This window comes from Diabrotica virgifera, chromosome 7, assembly GCF_917563875.1.
Source record: "Diabrotica virgifera virgifera chromosome 7, PGI_DIABVI_V3a".
Taxonomy (NCBI): Eukaryota; Metazoa; Arthropoda; class Insecta; order Coleoptera; family Chrysomelidae; genus Diabrotica; species Diabrotica virgifera.
In genome coordinates, this window is record NC_065449.1 from 205404937 (window position 1) to 205425444 (window position 20508).

At 33.7% G+C, this 20508-nt stretch overlaps 1 protein-coding gene across 2 annotated transcripts in view; it reads right to left on the bottom strand.

Annotated features, from left to right (window-relative positions):
• The window catches only part of LOC114339667 (moesin/ezrin/radixin homolog 1), a 298913-nt gene that overhangs the window by 213546 nt on the left and 64859 nt on the right, over positions 1 to 20508 (bottom strand). Inside the window, exon 1 of one of the 2 annotated variants that reach the window (XM_050657230.1) lies at positions 16877 to 17101. The exons of the other annotated variant lie outside the window; for it this stretch is intronic. Within the exon in view, the coding sequence (XP_050513187.1) occupies positions 16877 to 16894 (18 nt within the window). The 5' untranslated portion in view covers positions 16895 to 17101. Of the gene's footprint in view, positions 1 to 16876; positions 17102 to 20508 lie in introns of those variants that run through there. 2 annotated transcript variants of the gene reach the window in all.

A 20508-nucleotide genomic window follows, 5' to 3' on the forward strand; every position in this document is an offset into this window, starting at 1 on the left:
AACTACACCAGCGAGGTCCTTCTAATTGACATGTAAGTTTCGGATATAATTACACAACACGGCGACAAATAGTGTAAATATTTTATTATTTTACTACAGAGAAACACAAATCCAAAAACACAAGAATTATAATAAATAATACATTTCCTAAAAACACTAATATATTCTTTTAATGACTTATTTGCACGGATACAGACAGATACATAAACACCTATCTTGAAAGATTAGCAAGGAACTACATACTGTCTGTGTGTGCAGGCGCGCAGATTTATGTACAATTTTACCCTCAATCGAATCGCGCCTAAAGAAGAATATCTTCAAAAATATCTCGACAGTATTACCTCAAGGAATGTCTAAAAAAATATATGTAGAAACTTCCAGGTGAGTTGGTCAAGTAGTTTTTGAGTTACAATGTCTACAGGCTTTGAAAAAAGCAGTTTTGAGAAAAACGCTTTTAAAGTAGTGTCAACTTCTATTTTCAATTTTTTTTGTCTGTCAAATCGTAAAGTTATGCACACCGGAATATGTTTTTGAATCGCGGAGTAATTTACAAAAGAAAATAAGAACAGCTGTTGACCGTTTCTCACTACGCTCAAGCGCTGGCGCGAAGATGCTGCAAAGCGAGTCGAAGGTAGGGAGATAGTGTTGAATATCTTTGACTCGCTTTGCAGCAGGTTCGCATCAGCTCGCTTGAACATAATGAACAACGACCAACAACTATTCTCATTTCTTTTGTAAACTACTCCGCGATTCAAAAAGATATTCCGGTGTGCATCATTTTACGATTTAACAGACAAAAAAGAAATTGAAAATAAAAGTTAACAATACTTTAAACGCTTTTTCCTCAAAATTGCTTTTTTTCAAAGACTGTAAACATTGTAACTCAAAGACTACTTGACCGACCCACCTGGAATTTTGTATATACTTGACATTCCTTGAGGTAACGTTGTCGATATATTTTTTGTTTTATGCTTATTTTTTATTTAACAATAATAAATATGTTGATTTTCGCCCTATTTGTGCAAAGAATTTCGTTGTTTTGGTTTCTGAGTCCTGTCTGTTTTGACCAAAAAGTCAAAAATCGTTATAACTAAAAAAAAAACTCGACAAAGTTATCTCGATAAACATATGAGCTAATAAAATATTTTAGAATTTTTTGTTTACCATGATCCAATGATAAGTTCGGATGTGCACCGCAAAATCAATTTTTTTTAGGTATCTTTAAAAATTTGCCACCGGTCGCTTATTTTTCAATATTTTTCCTTTAATTTTTTTTGAGTATTTTTTGAATTATACTGAATAAGCTTATTGAATTTAAAAATAAAATAATTTTATCATACTTTCAAAAAAAATTCACAAAAATGTGCTTGAAATGTTGATTTCAACCCCTACGACTCCCTCCCCCCTTAAGGATAGCTATGACACGACTTTGATAGGCAACCCATGGTGGTCGTGTTTATCTATGTATGAAATTTAATAAAAAAAAAATGTTTCATCCAGCAAGCAGATGGGTACATTTTGATCTCCTATTCGGTTCTTAGACTATGAGGTATTGGCAGAACTAAAACACTAATCGAATAAATGAAATGGGCTAGTACTAAATGATTAAATATAAAAGAAAACCTATTTAATCCAAGATGACAGAGAGAAAGAACTGATACAAGATGGAGAATGATGGTACATAGGAGATACTATGATAGAAAGAGACCTCAAAAAAGTGACTGGTCCTAAGAGGTGAAGTCATAATGGGAAAAAACCGAAGAATATAAATATACATATACACAAAAACTGTAGCACGTATTATCCTAGAAACTACCATATAGTAATTTAAAAAAATCAGCGTTGTTGATAATACTGCGCAGAATCGCTAGGGGGCACAGATAAGCAGGGAGTTTATAGTTTGGGACATCCATAAACTACGTCGTTGAAAAGAGGGAGGGGGGCTTGCTTATTTCGAAGAAATACGACAGGGGGGTGGGGGTATGGGTGCACATTCGACGTCGTTTAATATATTGGTATATTTAAATTTGTCGCTATTGCCTCTATAAATATAATTTTTTACTAGCTTTTACCAGCATTAAAGTATCAGATATTCATATAAAAACGTATAGTTTTAGAAATGAAATTGAAAATAAAACAAAACGTTTACGAATAAATACACCTTTGTTAAAATTAAAAAGAATTCTCTTATAGATACTTTTATCGCATACATTTCGTTTTTATCAGTCACAGCCTTAAAATAATATTAGGTAGTACTTTTGTACAAGACAACAAACAATAAGACATTGTTCTTTGGGTTTAAACAAGCGCTTCTATAATATACAGAACAACTTCTGGAAGCAAACAATATTAAATTGTTAGTTCATTTATGTGCTACATACTGTGTGTGAAAAAATAGTTCTGAAAGAATGCATGGAAATAAAATATTGTGTTCTATTTAGTTAGTAAGTCCTAAGTATTTATACTTACAGAAGATTTATACGCAAAATCTTGGTCCAATGCTATTTAAATGCATTCATTTTTTTCGAATACTCAGAAAACTAATAAAAATTTCTGAAAAATTGAAACGCAGATTGAGAGATTACATTATTACCGAGGGCCAAAAGTTTCTGAAAACATATATAATGTTTATTTTAATAAGTTACAGGGATAAAAAAAGAGAATATTTAGTCTGATTTTTAAGTTCAAAAATTTCATTCAAAAGAAACCTTTTGTTTATTCTAAGGGACTTTCAGCCCTCGGTAATAATGTAATCTTTCATTCTGCGTTTATATTTTTCAAATATATTTATTAGTTTTCTCAGGATTCGAAAAAAGAATGCATTTAAATAGCATTGGACCAAGATTTTGCGTCTACCCCCTTAATTGTTTTTGTTATGATACATTCGCAAATAAAGTTTCAAGGTTGATTAAAAAAGATTAAAAAAAACAGAAATAGCATTTAATTTTTTTAAATCACTGAAAGGGGGGTCGTAAACTGCAATGACGACGTCGACATGGGGGGGGGGGTCGTCTGTAAACGACGAATTACGACGGAGGGGGGGAGGGTATTAAAAAGTCCAAATTTTTTACGACGTAGTTTATGGATGCCCCCGTTACACAGCAGAAAAAAATCAGAACAAATTAACAAAAAAAAGTGATAAAAGCAAGGGATAACGCCCATTGCCAAAGTAAGAAAAATGATAAAGCTTTCTAAAAATAAAATACGGAAATACCTATTAAAAAGACAGAAATAACAAGAAGAAGAGGACTACTGTTTATGTGCCAATAATGTACAAATGGAAACATGCGGACGTGCTTTACCTCAGTTAATTATTTTTATCAGAAACAATAACGCCAAAATCGATACGTACGATAATAAACTGGCTAATAATTAGTATAATCCTAAAAAAATCGTATAATCCCGATAAAAACACTTATTTTTAATAATATAACTTAATATTCACAACACAAAATCACAGTTAATTTCGTTCAAGTTGTTAATTCACTAAACACAGAAGCGAATATTTCTATTCCATACATATTATATTTTTGTGTGCAAAAAGTCAAACTGATAATTAGACTTTGAAAAAGAAGCCGAGCAAAAAAAGAATCGTTTAGAGAGCACAAAGGCGTTCTTCAATACTGCCATTATTTTTCCTGCCTTTATTTTTAAGTAGAGACGGTTTATTAATTCAATCATTTTATCTGTTAGGGGGTCACAGAACGGAGATTCCCAATAATACAGATAATCATTTGAAGACATATACACGAGCAAAATTAGTTTCGTCGAATACCCCGTATAACCTACCAAAAAATAAGTTTCATTGCATGTATGTGCCGATATACGAAAGATTTTTAACAATTTTTACTAATATAGACCATCGCATTTAGCACAAAATAAATCTATTTTTAAATACAGCACCCAGAATGTCCAGAAAAAAGTCTACAATAGAAAAATGGGTGGAAATGCATAGTTGCATTTTAAAGTACATAAATGCATCCAAATCCAAAAGTGCATAAACATGTCAAAATAAGTGTATTAAGGGGCAGATTTTGTTACTCGGGGGTTTTTGCGGTGGATGATGACGAATGCGCCATCAGAAACGACCGCCGGAGCACCTGGTGCCCAGGTTCACTGCTAAAGCACGTCGTCTGGAGTTTCGAGGGTTTTCGGCACTAAATTGATGCAAAAAGATTACTCGGGGAGATTTAGGGTTGCTGAACAAGAATACGCTATCAAAACCGACACCCCGTGCACCTGGTGCCCAAAAACCCTCCAAACTCCAGAAGATAACATGGCTTAGCAGTTACACTGGGCACTAGGTGGTCCGGGCGTCAGTTCTGATGGAGTATTCGTATTCAGCGACCCCAAAAACCGCCTAGTAATCTAATCGCTTGCATTCAGTGACAAATCCTTCGAAACTCCAGAAGATGACGTTACTTAACAGTTACCGTGGGCACTAGGTGCTCCGGGAGTCGGTTCTGATGGTGTATTCGTGTTTAGCAACACCAAAAACTCTCCTTGTCATTTGTTTGCATCAATTTAGTGCCGAAATCACTAGAAACTCCATAAAATGGCTTGACCCTAGACACCAGGTGCTAAGGGTGTTGTTCCGATCTTCTTCTACGGCACTACAGCCCAAATTGAGCCTTGGCCTCCTTTATTTTTTGCCTCCACCCTTGCTTGTCTGTGGCTGCTCTTCTCCATACACAGACTCCTAAAAGGGCTTGTGCGTCGCTGTTTACTGTGTCTTCACAGCGCTTTCTTGGCTTTCCAACCGGTCTCTTTCCCTGCATTCTAGCATTCAGTGCCCTTTTTGGTAGCCTATTCTCTCCCATTCTTATCACATGTCCGGCCCATTGAAATATTTGTATTCTAATGAAGTCTGACAGGGGTGCTTCCTTATAAAGTTGATAAAGTTCGTTGTTGTATCGACTTCTGAAGATTCCATTTTCCCTCACAGGTCCTAGTATTCTCCTCAGTATTTTCCTTTCGAATGTGTCGAGTTTGTTTTTGGATGTTTCTTTTAGGAGCCAGGCTTCACTGCCATAGCATGTTATTGGTCGAATTAAAGTTTTATAGATTCTCATCTTTGTATTTCGGTGGACACTTTTAGACCGAAATATATGGGAGAGGGCAAAATAAGCTATGTTTGCCTGCGTTATTCCCTTCCGTATTTCTTCATCTTCTGATCCGTCGGCATATGTTTCTACTCCCAGGTATGTAAACTTTCCAACCGTTTCAATGTCATCTTCATGTATAATATTTTGTGGGACTATATTTCTTCTCGTCATTATTTTTGTTTTTTCTGTGTTAATTTCCAGACCTAGCATTTTTGTTTGTGTTTTTAACTCTGCGTATGTTTCCTGTGCTCCTGTTGATGTTCTACTCATGTTGATGTTGTTCCGATGGCATATTCGTTTTCATCAACACCAAAAACCTCCCGAGTAATCTCTTTAGCATCAATTTAATGCAATTATGCATTTCCACCCATTTTTCCGTTGTAGATTTTTTCCTGACATCATCCTGAACACAATGCAAAAAGTTGTAAGTCTCTGCTGTATGTATTTAAAAATCGATTTATTCCGGTGTGTTTTTAGTGCTACATGCCCTGGTCTAATAGTCAAGTTGTAAGAATATCAATTTTGAGACCCAAAAAAGATGGGGGGGATTTATTAGGAATCTGCACGCCATAGAAAAACATACAAATATGAAAATTTTGAACAAAAATGTTTATTACAATAAAAATGTCAGTTATGGGCGAAATCAATTTTTTAAATAAAGGGGCTTAGCCGGGTAAGATGATGAAAACTGCCCCAAACTAGATTCGAATTCCATATAGGTCACCGTGAAACTCACTTTCTGAAATTTTTAGCCCCCTAGGTGGTCATGTGACCCACCTAGAACCTAATTAGGGTTTTTATGTTTTTATCTCAGCCGCATCGAGAACTAGCGAAAAACTTTAAATAAAAAAGTAAGCTTTAAAAAGTTCTGTCCGAAATTTTTTTTTTCATTTTTGGCGGGAAATTTAATCTTTAGAACAGCGGTTCTCAATCTGTGGTACATGTACCACTGGTGGTACATTTCATTTTTTGAGGTGGTACACAAATCGCAAAAACAGCCAAAATCAGCACCACTATTACAGTTAATTAGATCACCTAGTTAGATATGTATTTCAGTTAGGTGGTACAAAAAAATAATAAAAAGTATTTGGTGGTACATGACACAAAAAGATTGAGAACCGCTGCTTTAGAACGATTTTAAAATTTTAAATGAGTATAAAAAAATAACTAAGACATTCGTTTTCATGAAAAAATTATATAACGTGTATTTTTGCATATTGTTTCACCCTGAATTTTTTCAAATTTTTAAAATTGGTGAAACGCACCCTTAAAAATAAAAAACGGCATTTTTTTGTTTTTTTTTTTCGTTTTTTGATACAATTTTATACATGTTTTTCAAAAAAGGTAACATCGTCACTAGAATAGGTAAAAAACTGAAAAATAATTGGGGTTTGCTTAATAAAAAATTTTTTGTAACGTCATCCATTTTCAAGATACAGGGCGTTGAAGAAAACAAAATTTTACACATTTTTTACGATTTTGCCGGAACTACTGGCAACATTGTAATAAAACTTGGCGGGTCTTAAGAGGTAGTTATTGTGCATGTTTTGACATACAATTAAGGATTTAATATTCATCATTGGCGCGCATAGGGGTAACGGTTTGACCTTTTCAAAGAAAAAAAGATAGTACGCCACTGACATATTTCAAATTAACAGTCATTTTTGAATACCTCGTTCAATTTGCGACAAAAAAAAACTATCTTCTCATTTTTTTCATACCACGCGTTGTTTTGCTGCAAAAAATAAAATACCTTAACGCTTCCAAAGTATTCGAATTAGTTTTTATAATGGATGTACGAGTTTATGTAGATGTAGAAACTAGTAGAAGTTCGAATACTTTGTAAGGGTTAAGATGTTTTATTTTTTGAATAAAAATGGCGCGTCGTATGAAAAAATAGGGAGATAGATTTTTTGTCACAAATTGAACGAGGAATTCAAAAACGATTGTTAATTTGAAATATGTCAGTGGCGTACTATCTTTTTTCTTTAAAAAGTTCAGACCATTACCCCTATGCGCGACAATGATAAATATAAAATTATTAATTGTATGTCAAAAAATGCACAACAACTACCTCTTAAAACTCGCCAAATTTTATTACAATGTTGCCAGTAATTTCGTCAAAATCTCAAAAAATGTGTAAAATTTTGTTTTCTTCAACGATTGTATCTTGAAAATGTATACAAAAATTTTTTATTAAGCAAACCCCAATTATTTTTCAGTTTTTTACCTATTCTAGTGACGGTGTTACCTTTTTTGAAAAATATGTATAAAATTGTATCAAAAAACAAAAAAAAAACCGAAAAAATGCGGTTTTTTATTTTTAAAAGGGCGTTTCACCAATTTTAAAAATTTGAAAAAATTCAGGGTGAAATATTATGCAAAAATACAAGTTACATATTTCTTTCGTGAAAACGAATGTCTTAGTTATTTTTTTATACTCGTTTAAAATTTTAAAATCGTTGTAAAATTTAAACTTCCCGCCAAAAATTAAAAAAAAATTTTCGGGCAGAACTTTTTAAAGCTTACAACTTTTTTATCTGAAGTTTTTCGCTAGTTCTCGATGCGGCTGAGATAAAAAAATAAAAACATAAAAACCCTAATTAGGCTCTAGGTGGGTCACATGACCACCTAGGGGGCTAAAAATTTCAAAAAGTTAGTTTCACTATAATATGTGCTAGACGGTGACCTACATGGAATTCGAATCGAGTTGGGGGCAGTTTTCATCATCTTACCCGGCTAGGCCCTTTGGATTAATTCGACGGTTAAAATCCGATATCTTTTGATCAGAGTGTCCTATGGAAAAAAATCAATAATCACTATACAATTCGCATTGATAATAGACATGATATTTCAATTTTATGTATGTAGCAAGCTTTGGTTACGTTGTCAGTACCAAAAAACATTTTTGCAGAATTTTTAAAACGATTTCCGAAGTGAAAAGAAAATCGAAACGCCAAATATTAGTAAAAAATGCAATTTCCGTTACAATCAATTGTGGCTTAATCCCATATGAATATAATATTTAAAATAATAATATGCGAATGGATTTTTATTAACATTAAAGAGTTAATGAGTTCAAGGTGTAATGTTCTTTTAAACAACAAACCCAATAACTAACTATTTCCATTAGTATATATACACAAGTTTTATTTCTATGAGAAATATATGTATGAAATGCACGACCTGCATCCTCCATATCACCGTATTTTTTATCTCGAATGCCATTACATAACGTGAGAATATTACGTAACCGAAAATTCCAAGGTGCTCACGAATAAATTAATTTCAACCTGTTGTCCGCAATCTTATTAAATAAACAACATAAATTACGCTAAAATCGAAAAATGCTTCGTGTTCCTTCAAAAACGAACAGTCTATAAATAATAATGTCTGTTCAAAGGTACGTCACCTTCAATTCGATGGACTTTGGTGCATAATGTGTATATTTAAGTGTACAGAAAAGTCTATATTTACTGTTTTAATTGACTTCCTTTTTGCTTGATTACTGAAGTAACTGTTGCCAATTAGAAAAGATTCAACAATTTGACAATAATATGATGTAGCGCCACTCAAGTAAACAATCCAGAAAATTATCTTTGACAGGTCTCTTATACACCTACAAACGACAGCTAAAATCCAGCTCGAACTAATAGGATGCTAAATATGTGACTATAAGGTATAAGGCTATTAATTTTATTGTAGTATGTATTCATATAATATTATTTGTATGCAAATAATAGTATAGTGTAGGTCAAGATGTAACTGGTTGTCTAATAAGTAACCTCCTTCGTCGATTAGGGCACTACTACGGTCTCAAAAATTACGTATATACAGTGGAATCCAGAAAATTATCTTTGACAGGTCTCTTATACACCTACAAACGACAGCTAAAATCCAGCTCGAACTAATAGGATGCTAAATATGTGACTATAAGGTATAAGGCTATTAATTTTATTGTAGTATGTATTCATATAATATTATTTGTATGCAAATAAGAGTATAGTGTAGGTCAAGATGTAACTGGTTGTCTAATAAGTAACCTCCTTCGTCGATTAGGGCACTACTACGGTCTCAAAAATTACGTATATACAGTGGAATCCCGATATAATGAACCCTGATATAAAGAATTCCCCGATATAACGAATTTTTTTAAATCCTCTTCAAACGTCCATAACACTCAATGTAAAAAATACGCCTATATAATGAATTATCTCGATTTTAACCCTCGATATAACGAATTTGTACGATTTGCGGAGATAAATTAAAACCCTTGTCTAATGAATATTGAATGTAGCAAACGCCTATATAACGCACACAACCCCTGTATTACGCATCCAAACCTCGGTTTAGCGTAGTTGAGTATAGATAGTGGCGACTCACAGACAGATAAATATTGAAAAATAAGCCAACGGTGGCAAATTTTTAAAGACAAAAATGGATTTTGCGGTGGACATCCGAACTTATCATTGGATCATAGTAAACAGAAGATTTAAAAAGATTTTATTAGCTTATATGTTTACCGAGATAACTCTGTCGAGTTTTTTAAGTTATAACGATTTTTGACATTTTGGTATCACTCAGAAATCAAAACAACGACATTTTTTGCACAAAAACGAGCGAAAATCAACATATTTGTTATTGTTAAATAAAAAATAAGCATAAAACAAAAAATATATAGGAATGTCTAAAGAAAATATATACAAAATTCCAGGTGGGTCGGTCAAGTAGTTTTTGAGTTACAATGTCTACAGCCTTTAAAAAAAGCAGTTTTGAGGAAAAAGCGTTTAAAGTACATATTGTCAACTCTTATTTTCAATTTCTGTTTTATTTTCAGTTTGTCTGTCAAATCGTAAAATAATGCATAGGTACCGGAATATCTTTTTGAACCGCGGAGTAATTTACAAAAGAAAATGAGAACAGCTATTGACAGGTGTTCATTACGTTCAAGCGTGCTGACGCGAAAACAATGAAGTTGGCTTATTTTTCAATATTTTTTCTTGAATCTTTTTTTTTTAATATTCTTTGAATAATATTAATATGCTTATTTAATTTAAAAATAAAATTATTCTCTCATACTTTCAAAAAAATTCACAAAAAAAATGTTGATTTCAACCCCTACGGCCCCCCCCCCTTGAGGATAGCTATTGTTGGATTATCTTATGGCAGATAAATTAAACTTGGTGTGGACTGTAGAATATTTTTGTGTGAATAAAATAGAACAAATTTATACCTATTACAAAAGTAAAATAAGAAAATCTACGGTTTCGTTTTGATTTAAATCTGTCTCCGTCCATCCTCCGATAGTACTATTTCTAGGTCTACCTGTTGTCAAGGAGACTCTGAGGAAGACAAATTTACACCAATACGACCGTAGTTTCTCGATATAAATTAAAACTATTTATATCGCAGTATGGTTAGAACGCCCTCTAAAGGGGAATATTCATTTCTATTACAAAAGTGACAATTCTAAAATTAATTCTGACGTGGAGTCTTCTTTTTTGTTGTAATCGATGTATTACTTGGTTGCTATAGTAACTTGATATCGCCACCTTTGGCTGTTTGAATACAAAAACACAGGGATGTAACAGACGCTATGTTGCCGCACTGTCTGATTTTTGCATGAGAGTTTAATCTCTGTTCGGAGAGTTTAAGTCTATTCTGTCGGACAAAATAAATGTGCCGTTTTCGTGGTCTGATCTTTCCAAATTTTTAACCTGTTCCACAATTAAAACTGCCCCTGTTCCAGTGTTCCCATATATCAAAGTTTATCCGACTAGACATCCTTAAGCTATTAACAAATTTTCAGCTTGCTATTAATCAACTTTTTTTTCATACGCAGGATCAAGACCTATAACTGTATTTTGAGATTGCAATCAAAGGCATGATTTTAATTTGCCATCTTGAAAAGGATAAAACTATCAATAACCAATATTATTGTGGATTATTGGAGAAATGGAAGCAGGAACGCCGGCCCATAGCCAAAAAGTGTTGTTTCTCTAAGACAATGCACTCTTTCACACTAGCATTATGACAAATGGCAAAAATTCATGAGTTGGGCCTCGAATTGATTTCTCATTCGACCTATTCTCCCGATCTGACACCCTTCGATTATTACGTGTGCCCAAATCTGGAGAGATAGCTCGTAAATAAACAATTCACCTCGGACGAAGAGATAATTGACGAAACAAACGCCTATTTTGCAGAGATTCCAGAATCTTATTATCCGAAAGGAGATTATACCGAATAAAATAAAAGAATTTTCTGGAAAATCATGCTTTTCATTTTCAAGAAGGTTACTTATCAGACCACCCAGTGTTTTCACTTAGTAGGTTTACTTTTAAGCCGTTTTTGGCTGGCTGCTATAATTTCAATTTTCTCTCGACTTTAGGGGCCAAGCGGAACACAAAAACAACTTTTTTTATCCTTGATACATGTTTTAAGTTATGTTCTGTTGTGATTTATAGGATTTTTTTCGAATTTAAAATTTTATTATTATTCCCTATTATTCCTGCCGGGACAGGAGCTGAGGTTGGAAATATTAACACTTTGACTGCCACGAGAAGCATGCCGTGATGCATGGGCAATTTGATTCTATAGCCGCGAGAGTCACCAATTATTGTGACACAATTATGTCACCTTACTGTTTTCAGCTCCCGGACTAACAGGCGCCGAAAGTGTTTACCAAGAACCTTTTTATTTGTACAATGATTTATGCACCTGTGAGGGACCCTAATTTAAAGAAAGATCTCGATCGAGTTTGTTTACAAACCTTTTTCTAATAATTGTTCTTTGGTTATTGTACTAGAAAAATCGATTTTACGTGCTTTAAGTTATGTAAATACTCGCTTATTTTGGATCATTCTTTTGTATTCGAGATGATTAAGCATTGTATAAATAAGAGGGATTTTGAAATTAGCAGGGAGTTGTGAATATGAATACGTCGGTGTACTTGACATGTATCGGGCGCGATATTTTTGAAGTTGTAATTATGAAAATAAATTAATAGATTTAGTGTAATACATAAATTAGATATTGTAGTTTGTAAAATAAAAAGATTCAGTGTCTTTCATTTGTTTAGAAGTAAGTTATTAAAAATAAATAAATTAAACTTAGTGCCTAAAAACATAAATAATAAAATAGTAAAGTCAACCGCGTAAAGTCAGTTTTATAACAATTGATTCTCGTTTGTATGTGTATTATATGGGATAAAAATATTTGCGGCTGGAAGGAACTTCGTTTTTTCAATATTATGGCTTTTGGCAGTCAAAGTGTTAAACAGGAGATGAAAGGGTTAATATAGCACTGTCCTCTTGACACTTTCGAACACGGCCTTAAAGTCGACGAATAGCTGATGGGTGATAGGTAAAATTCTAATGTCTTCGCGAGGATCTATCTTATTGAATAAATAATCTGGTGTATTGCTGATTTTCTTGGAGTAAATCCGGTCTGGTATTTTCCAAGTACATATGCCGAAATGTGTAAACCTGTAGCCTTTCGTATGGAGCATTGCTAGTATTTTATAAACAGTTGTTAAAGGGGTTATATCTCTATCTATGTATCTGTAGCAGGACGTCAAAGCTTTTGATCTACGAATCTTAAATTGAGCATACACTCATTACAGGTTTTTATTGTTTTATTTGTATGTACACTTGCATATTGCAATAAAAGTGTATTTTAACAAGTTTATTTACATTTAATGTATGTGTAATTTGGTCAACGTGCATCTGTGGTATTTACTTCTCGTTATTGTTTAATTCAAATGACACATATGTAAATGGATAACTAAAATGTGGTAGAATATATAGACCCGGATCCCGCGTACCAAAAAAAAGTTGATTAATAGCAAGCTGAAAATTTGTTAATAGCTGGACGGTGTCTAGTCGGGCAAACTTTGATGTACGGGAAAACTGGAAGAGGGGAAGTTTTAATTGTGGAACAGGTTAAAAATTTGGAACGTCATACTACGAAAACATCCCATGTATTTTGTCGGACAGAACTTCCAATTTATTTGTTACCCTTTCATTAAATTCTCATGCCAAAATCAGACTGCTATTTACCACCAATTAAATACCTGTCATTTGACATGTTCTACGTGCCGGACTTATTAAAATGCCCCACATATTTGTCGGACAAACATTTTTTCATATTATATAAAGTTTGCTATTGAATAAACTTGAAAACAACCTGCTAGTTTTCACAATCATAAACTTGTCAGGATGACATGTTCCACAATTATTAAAATCACGTTCCACAATTAAAACTTCCCCTGTTCCAGTGTTCCCATACATCAAAGTTCGTCCGACTAGACACCGTTAAGCTATTAACAGATTTTCAGCTTGCTATTAATCACCCTTTTTTGGTACGCGGGATCCAGGTCTAATATCCCGAATATATAAATGTTATTGTCGTGTGTTGCACACTTTTATATGCTTATAATGTTTATAACACTATTTATTTGCCTTAGATACCCATTCAAGGTTTATTATATTTTGCGCTATTATATTCTAAATAATAGGAATAAAAAAAGTTATTTATAATGCAAAGCTTAATTTAGATATAAATGGTAAAAACTGGATTTGAATACAAGAAAAAATTTAATAATTATCAAAAATATGTCCTGAACCGTGCATATCACCATTGTCCCAATCATGGCTGTTTAATCCTAGCGAAATAAAGCAAAAATCAAACGTATTTTTTAATCATAATGATGGGCTAAATTAATTTAAAAAAAAAGGATGAACAAGAAGAATCCAAAAAACAACAAAACTAATTCTAGAAAGGAAGAGTGCTACCAATTCCCCTCAAGCTAATGACAATAGGTAATACAAATTTTAACGTCTGCATGTGATAATCTCAGTGATAATCTCAAATTCAATTTTTCATGAGTATGTATCATACATCACATTTTTACCTATTCGCCCCAGAATAGCTTTTTTCTTTTAAATCCTGACACACATTTTGTAAAAATTGTCAGCTGTGCAAATATGAAAAAAATACTTCTTGATCTACTAGTAATAGTTTAAAAGTTATTCTAATTGTTAACTGTCCTGTAAAAATAACAGTAACTTGGCAAAACGATTTTTGGTTTTGATTTTTTTCGAACCTTTTTTGGTGCACATCAAAAGTAGAAGTCTTCATCACCTTACTATCCGTATAATTACCGTATCTTCATTATTTTCTGTTATTGCAAAAAATAACTTAAGGGAAAAACCATTTTTAAACCAATAACTTTTAAAAGAAAGGATCGAGCTGAAATTTTGAGGGTTTGCACTATAAAACACCTTTTTTATTACTTTTTCCTTATTTACAATGCGATCACCAAGGAGAATTTTACTGTCGTCATTGCATGTGACTATCTTTTTAAAGACAAATCACATGCTATGTTTTTTTGACGGTTTTTTTTTAAATTAACGTTGATTTCTGTAATCTAATGAGCTATCTAAAAATAAAGTCGTCCCAGGAACGCAATTAAAAACTATTGACAATATAATAATTTTGAAGTCATCTACTTTAAAATGTATATGTATGAATTGAAGACTCAAGTGGAAGAAGGAGGTATGTCACATTTTCTAAAATATTGAGTTTCCTAACAAATAAAGGTGATAGGCGACTTCTATATCATCTGAAACTTACACTGTATCTACCTTTAAAAATCCTAATAAAAATTTTATTTTTTGTAATATAATAACATTGTTATTAAGCTTTTTAGAGGTACAGTGTAGGTTTCATATGATAGAGAAGTCAAATTATCAGTAGTAATTGCACAAGAGCTCTAAAATTATCGAATCTTTCCCGAGTGACACTTTGACAGTTATAATTTCACGACCCGAAGGGGAGTGAAATTATGTCAAAGTGTCACGAGGGCAAAAATTCGATAATAATTTTAGAGATCGAGTGCAATTTGTTGCGATTATTTCATGAATAAAACTGTTCAAAACCAAAATTTTATTGTGATTTATTTACGTAAGTACAAATATTAGTACAATTAAACACACAGTTTGTTGTTATAGGTACATATTTGACGGTTGAAAGTCATCAGTTTTATAATTTTTAAAACATTAATTGTCATTAATGTCACTGAATGTATTTTTTCGTAGCAACGAAGGGCATCTGACTTAATATACTTGACGACGGGATATTATCAAAAATTATCGGTTTAATTTTTATGTCTGTAGCTTTCTATTGGTCAGAATCTTGTATGAATGAAATAATCACCTTCATTCACTAGGAAACTCCAAATTTTAGAAAATGTGACATTCCTCATTATTCCACTTAGATCTTCAATAATAACTGGCAATATGAATGAGTCAGATACAATTAAATTACTAGAAGATTTTTTTTTAACAACAAAAACAAATTTTGTTTAATTTATTAATGTTTAAGTTATTAATGTTTTGTATTTTTTTCCGAAGTGGAAATGGAAGTCGAAGCGGTAAATAAACTTGGTTTTAAAGTAAAATTGTGGCTTATTCCCAACAATAATAGTAAATTGCATTAAGATGCCATATGAAAATTTAGCTCCAGAACAAATAGCATTTGAGAGCAATCACAAAAGTTTATGTTCATTTTTACAAAAGTTAGTTAACTATTTTGTCTTATTTTGATGTTTTTTTGGAGAAAAAATAATTTAAAAAATTTTAGAATACGCCATTTTAAAGAATTTTCTCTCATAACAGATAAAATGTTTTTAGGTATTTAAAAATATAAATGGATACCTTTTTAATGGGATCTATTTATTGTTTCGCACTAAATTGTTAATACCTAAGTAATTAAAAAATAACGCCAACATTTCTGTAGAAAACATTATAAGTTTTCTTACTATAGCTATATTATTAGACCTGGATCCCGCGTACCAAAAAAAAGTTGATTAATAGCAAGCTGAAAATTTGTTAATAGCTTAACGGTGTCTAGTCGGACAACATTTGATGTACGGGAACACTGAAACGGGGAAAGTTTTAATTGTGGAACAGTTTAAAAATTTAGAACATTAGATTACGAAAACGTCCCATGTATTTTGTCGGACAGAACATCCAATTGATTTGTTACCCTTTCATTAAACTCTCGTGCAAAAATCAGACTGCTATTACTAACCAACATGGTTCCTGTCATTTGACAATTTGACATGTTCTTCGTGTTCCACTGATTAAAATGCCCAGTTGGTGATAAACACCAGTCTGATTTTTTCATGAGAGTTTAATGAAATAGTAACAAATCAATAATTGGAAGTTCTGTCCGACAAAATACATGTAACGTTTTCGTAGTCTGACGTTCCAAATTTTTAACCTGTTTCACAATTAAAACTTCCCTTGTTCCAGTGTTCCTATACATCAAAGTTTGTCCGACTAGACACCGTTAAGCTATTAACAAATTTTCAACTTGCTATTAATCAACTTTTTTTTGGTACGCGGGATCCACGTCTATATAGTAAAGGAAAAAAGTATTCAAATACCCGGTGACTATTGTGATGTCGTGGCCACCGTTAAATTTTGCTTATTTCCCTTGAGTATTTCTCTTGAGTATTTAGCCAGTCAATACTTTTGACGCTATGAGATGCAAAGTGGCCTAACCCAACCCACAATTTTACCAAAACGCTTTTATTCCGTTAAAGAATTTAATGATTAAGAATTATTTATCCCCATATTTAAGGATTTTCAGATGCAGTGGCTCAAGCATTACTCAAACCTCAAAAAATGCCGCAAAAATATGAAATAATTTGAAAAAAAAAACTTTAAAAAAATCAAAAACTATTCTTAGCTAGCAAAACCTACCAATTTTCCAGACACCATGATTGCTTATTTTTCTTTCCACCACCCGTGTAAAAGTAACAGACACAAAATCACTGAACCACCGTTGTACCTCACTACTCCCGACTGCCTTTGCCTTGCTGCAACTTATTAATCGGAAAAATTCGCAAGTAGAAGATTCAAGATCGCCAACATTCAAAAGTATCAACAAGTATGCGGACCGCGGACCGTTGGGAAGACAAAAGGTAAGTGACTAAGCGCGATGTTGCCGGCTGTTGCCTACCACGACGGATTACGTATCATACGGGTGGGTAATCTTATGGATTATGTATTATAATAGTTAATACAATAAGTAGGTGTTGCATTGAAAATAACTATGAATGCAAATTGGTGAGAGCCATAATAAGGGTATTATAAGGATAATGACGCTTGAGGTCAATGGTGTAGGTATATACAGAGGGCCTTTTCCCGAGGGTACAGCGTTTTGAACGGATGCGGTGAAAACGCATCCGTTTCCAACGCAACCGGACCGACCTGTCACACTATGCGTTTAGTCTGGTGCAGGTAGTAAGCGCGTACCGATGACTCAAAACGCATCCGCTTCCAACGCAACCGGACCGATCTGTCACACTATGCGTTTTGACCGGATGCGTTTCCGACGCATCCGGTGAAAACGCATAGTGTGACAGATCGGTCCGGTTGCGTTGGAAGCGGATGCGTTTTGAGTCATCGGTACGCGCTTACTACCTGCACCAGACTAAACGCATAGTGTGACAGGTCGGTCCGGTTGCGTTGGAAACGGATGCGTTTTCACCGCATCCGTTCAAAACGCATAATGTGGCATCGGCCTTATGCGTTTTGACCGGATGCGTTTCCGCCGCATCCGGTGAAAACGCATAGTGTGACAGATCGGTCCGGTTGCGTTGGAAACGGATGCGTTTTGAGTCATCGGTACGCGCTTACAAACTGCACAAGACTAAACGCATAGTGTGACATGTCGGTCCGGTTGCGTTGGAAACGGATGCGTTTTCACCGCATCCGTTCAAAACGCATAATGTGGCATCGGCCTTATACGTTGAACGAAAGCGTTATTATCTATAATACCCGTGGTGCCTTCAACGTTTAATGTCCGACTAAATTATTCTTTATATGCAAAAATTTGAATGAATTTTGAATTAATTAGTTTTCAAATAAGTACATTTACCAGCAATAGTCGTAAGGTAATTGTAGTAACCATAGTTTTACTTAGGTTGTTATTTGTCAACTTGACAGTATTTAACTAGTTACTTAAATTTAATGCCCTAGGGCGCTATTTTTCAAAATAACGCCCTAGGGCATTATATGCATTATATCATACTTAACTGACTTCGAAATCATGTCATTATTTGTCAAATAATATACCAGTCGAACATTGACAAATTTAACGGAAATCATTAAAATAATATAATATTACATAGTTAATATTTATTTATATGTATTAGATTGTGTCCTCCAAGTTATATTTTCCCTGAACTTCAGATACGGAGATGCTGTGAACTATTCTATTCTATCCAAAGTAACTTACAAAACTTCTGGCAAAGTAGTTATTCGATACGAGATTGTATTTATTTATTTATTCGATAAATACGTGACCTAACAAATTAAATGACTCGCCAAAACAAGAAACCGAAATGATAGTCATTCATTTAGGTCGATAAACCCAAGTCCTTGAAATAGCTTTTGACAGCTGTGATTCCTGAGTCCTGAGAATTAATGACAGACTTAGTGAGTCGTATAGTAAGTAGGGTGGTTCGAAAAAAACTTTTTTCCTTACTTCAGATCGCTATTAATTATTATTTTTTAATTAATTTGTCTTACGGTCGCGCAATGCCATCGAAGTTAGCGAAAATTGTGAAAAACCTTAATTTTTCATATTTTTTTTAAACATGCCAGATGGTTTTAATTGCGTTCCTATACCATGAATTAACTACTAAAAGTATGTAAAATCAATATAAATGCACTTATTATACATTATTTGTTTCATATCTTCCGGTCGCGCAACATAATTCAAAATGAGTAAAATTAGTAGTTTTTGTAAAATTTCAAAGTTTGACTGTTCAGTACAATTTAATCATACGACTTTTAGAGATGCTATAGTTTAATTCAATTACAAGAATACATTTAAAATCCAAGCATATAAGATACATTTTGATATTCAAGTGGAATTCGGTCGCGCAGCTTCGTCAAAAACAGCAGACTACTGAGAGGCGAGGCGAAAGTGACGAATGCCAGCGAAGCTCGCGCAACCACAAATAGAGATACATGTGGGAAGACCTCTACAATGGAGTATTTGTCTTTTCCATTACAACGAACTGCTATTCCGCCACCTTTTCCAACACTTAGATGGAAATTCAACAGGCACTATAGAATATCCGGACCGATTGGAAAGGCCCTACCTGATTGTGAAAGACTACCAGTTGTTGTTGATTTTAATCGTTGGCATCGCTGAGCGATGCAATAATGTGGTTCTAATATAGCCGTCTCTGGAACTGTGTCCACACACTTTCTTGAAGCTTCAGTCACTAGCTTAACGCATCTTTCAACTGCCTGTGTATGGCATGGCAAAGTAAATACAACTGCCTGTGTATGGCATGGCAAAGTAAATATATATCTATACTCATAACAAGCTTGAAGTCATTGCTCACATACTGTTTTATCTCTTCATTAGTCAATGTTCTTAGCAGTAGAGGGGAGTCAGTGTACTGGTGTTCCATTTGATAATTTCGTAATACTATTTAGATTCAAAGTTTAAGTTTGGTGGTTTAAAGATTCTGATAAGAGTCACTTTCAGATATTGCTTGTTTTTCCTTCATGATACGCCTAAAGCCCAGCTCTCGGACATGGTTTCTTTCATCAGTTACCATAGCCAAAAGTAAATTTTCGGGATGGGCAAAGTAAGCATTCCGTTGTAAAACGGGATCAACAACTTGAAGCAGCTCTTCTGGTAAGTACCTTGAAGACTCAATGATTTTGTAATCATGTCTAGGCCCATACGTTGGGCTAGGATCACGTACCCACTACAAAGTCTTCTGAACAATGTCCTGACTTGATGACTTCTGATATCTCAAGCAAGTACAATTGTTGGTGCTGGCTAAGAATACGCTTGTCAACTTTTGGAATTTCACAATCAATAGGATTAAAATCAATAAGTGGTAGTCTTTCACAATCAGGTAGGGCCTTTCCAATTGGTCCGGAATATCCTATTGGGCCTGTTGTGTTTCCATCTAAGTGTTGGAAAAGGTGGTGGAATGGCAGTTCGTTGTAATGGAGAAGACAAATACTCCATTGTAGAGGTATTCCCGCATGTATCTTTACTTGTGGCTGCGCGCGCTTCGCTGGCATTCGTCACTTTCGCCTCGCCTCTCGGTTGTCAGCTGTTTTTGACGAAGCTGCGCGACCGAATAACAATTGAATATCAAAATTTATCTTATATGCTTGGATTTTAAATATATTATTGTGATTGAATTAAACTATACCATCTCTAAAAGTCGTATGATTAAATTGCACCAAACAGTCAAACTTCGAAATTTTGCAAAAACTACTAATTTTACTCATTTTGTATTATGTTGTTTTTATACTTTTAGTAGTTAATTCATGGTATAGGAACGCAATTAAAA